General features: G+C 60.6%; 1 protein-coding gene across 5 annotated transcripts in view; it reads left to right on the forward strand.

The window, feature by feature from the left end:
- The first annotated feature begins 2819 nt into the window (after nt 1–2819).
- SEPT11 (septin 11) overlaps nt 2820–2943 on the forward strand; it is a 95077-nt gene continuing 94953 nt past the window's right edge. For all 5 annotated transcript variants that reach the window (XM_008055615.1, XM_008055607.1, XM_021711153.1 and 2 more), the window contains exon 1: nt 2820–2941. In XM_008055615.1, the coding sequence (XP_008053806.1) occupies nt 2915–2941 (27 nt within the window). In that variant the 5' untranslated portion in view covers nt 2820–2914. The remainder of the gene's footprint in view (nt 2942–2943) is intronic.

The following is a 2943-nucleotide window of genomic DNA, read 5'->3' on the forward strand; positions in this document are numbered from 1 at the left end:
CAGGAATGAGATGTTCCTATTGCACAATTTGAGGAGAGTTTAATAAAAGAGACTACCTGCAAAAGTGTGGGCAAAATGAAGGGACACCACAGGAGTCTGCTCTGGATCAGCCCAAGTAAGTGAGTGACCTTTGGTTGAGGGATGGTCCCAGAGCAAAGGAGCCTGGGAGAATACGCCCACAAACCTCTCCCTTCTACCACTGCTGCTCCCCACTGCCTGAACTCAACTGGAAACCAAAGGGAAAGAAAGTCCACTGAGCTCCAGCTCCAAGGGCAGAGAGCAGGACAGGGAGTGGATTCAGCAGGCAGAACACATCCGCCCCCAGGACTCACTGTTACCACTCTACTTTACAATAAGCAAAAAAAAAGTGAACCGGATCGGTGGCTCAGCCTGTAATCCCGCACCTTGGGAGGCCGAGGTGAGTGGATTGCCTGAGCCTGCGGGTTCGAGACCCGCCTGGCCAACTTGGCGAGACCTCATCTCTACAATAAACCAAAAATTAGCTGGGTGTGGTAGTGCGCACCTGTAGTTCCAGCTACTTGGAAGGCTAAGGTGGAAGGATCGCCGGAGCCCAGCAGGTCTGGGTGACTGAGACTCCAACTCAAAAAACAAACAAAAAAATTTCACTTGTTTGATGCCTCGATGGTGAAAGTGGTCATCCCTAGCTAAAGTGCGATGTTCGTTGCACCTTGCCATCTCCCTCCAAGTATCCGACTCTCCCCGGGGCATCCTCACATCTCATCTGAGACACTGGAATACCTTGCTTTAAGCTTTTGTGATTAGATGAACTCAGCAAGGCAGGCATTTCATAATCTAATACTCTAGTCAACTGAATTTACAACATAAGTGTTCACAAACAAATACATAACACGATTTAAACAAACACAATACTGAAGTCTGGTCTGCGGAATGTAACGCACAATGGAGGGGTTCCTTTGCAGTCACCCTCACATTCAGTTGGCAGTGTGTAGGGCCCCTTTTCCTATGGTTTACCTGAGGCCTCTGGTCCTTGGGCAGCACTGCTGCTGTCTGATCCTCCCTATGGGAGAAAGAATAAAATGTCCACGGAGTAGAGCTGAAGAAGAAAGTACTCTGTCTTCCTCCTTCCTTTGCATAGCACCTATCCATGTGCCTCTTTTTTTTTTTTTGAGCTGGAATCTCACTCTGTCGCCCAGGCTGGAGTGCAGTGGCACGCTCACGGCCACTGCAGCCTTGACCGTCCAAGTAGCTAGAATCACAAGTGCGTGCCACCACCCGCAGCTAATTTTGTGATTTATTGTAGAGACGAGGTCTCACCAAGTTGCTCAGGCTGGTCTGAACCCCTGAGTTCAGGCAATCCTCTCGCCTCCGCCTCTCAGTGCTGGGCTAACAGGTGTGAGCCACTGTAATCTTAATTTAACACTTATAGAGTGCCTACCGTATGTTTGGCATAAAATGTTGGTCCCTAGCTTCAAAAGATTTGTGGTCTAACGGGCAGAAATGGGCCAAAATGGACGAGGCTGGAGCTCCGCAAGCCTGGGTCTGCCCGCAGGCTGGGCAGGTTCTTTTAGCGCCCCCGCTCTCCTGCCAGCAGCCTTCAGCTGGGTGACCTCGTGCCCCTCGCCCACTTACCTGAGCAACTCAGTGCCTGCCGCGGCAGGCCTGCGCAGGAAGACGATTCGTCCTTTGCGGGAATTCAGGGCCGCGGGAGTCAGGGACGGCTGGCGGAGCGACTGCAGCGACCCCCGCCATCCGGGTGTTTTAAGTCTCAGGTCAGACGCTGAGGCGTCCAGGCCCGAGAGGCGGCTGGTCCTTCACCTGGTTCTAGAGACCAGGTTTTCTCCAAGGGCCGATCACTGCTCTCACCCCACCCCTCACCTCCCGGTGCTTGCGCCCCGCCGGTTCCCCGCCCCTCGATCACCGTGTCCCCGTGGGCGCCCCCTCTGGCCCACGCGGCCGCGGGAATCTCCAGCAGGCCCGGCCACGCCGCCGACGGATTCCGGCCCTGGCGCCGCGCCACCCCCAGCGCACCGCGACCGGCCACCCCTGATAGACACGCCCCAACCTCTACTGGAGAAGCAGCAATCTTTCCCCGCGGCGGAGTCGCCGCTGCCCCGCGCGCCCCCGGGTCCCTGGATGTCTCCAGCGGTCGAAAGCAGCCGGCGGGCCCCGCGTGTGACCTCTTCGGTCACGCCGGGGCGGCCTCGGTCCCTCCGTTCTCCGTGGGGGCGTTTTCCTGTCCTCGGCTCTAGCGGGCGGCAGTGGGGACCTCCCCTCTCCAGCGCCGTCCCCTCCCCGCCGGGCGCTACCGACAGTCCGGCTGCCGGTCCCTTCCGAAGGGAAGGCGCGAACAGGGGCAGCTCTTCGCTCGCGGGGGCCTGCCCGGCTCCAGCTCGGTCGCCCGCGGCTGCGCCGGGGGGCCCGCAGCCTCTTCCAGGCAGGCGCTCGCCTGAGCTAGCTTTCTCCCCGCCTCCCTCTTCCTCTCGGCAGCCGCTTCGCTGAGCGCGTGGCGGGACCCGGGGCGGGACCTTGCGCCCGGGCTTTTACTCGGGTTCCGGCACACGGTGGACCTGGGGGGAGCGCACAGGCGTGGGCCTCTCGATGGCTCAGGAGAGGATCGCCTGGGGAAGAGCGGCTGAATCTGGGGAGCGCGACCCTGCGGCCGCGACCCGCGGACCTGCACTCAGGGCTCATGCCCCGCCCTCTGCTCCGCCTACGCTGGGCGCGTCGGCTCACCCCCCTGTCCGGGAAAGCGAATGGTCCCTTCCAGGCGGGTGGCCATGTTGCTCACATAAAACGGGCGGGGTGGTGCGGGGGGCGCAGATGCCGCCGGCGCGAGCAGGGCGCAGCCGCGAAGGAGGTGCGGGGGAGGCTAGCCGGAGCCCGAGCGCTCGCAGCAGCCGGCGTCGGCGGGGAGCGCCCGGGCGCAGCCGCGATGGCGGTGGCAGTGGGGAGACCGTCCGT

Source organism: Carlito syrichta, unplaced genomic scaffold (genome assembly GCF_000164805.1).
Source record: "Carlito syrichta isolate Samal-C Ts95f unplaced genomic scaffold, Tarsius_syrichta-2.0.1 Scaffold82255, whole genome shotgun sequence".
Taxonomy (NCBI): Eukaryota; Metazoa; Chordata; class Mammalia; order Primates; family Tarsiidae; genus Carlito; species Carlito syrichta.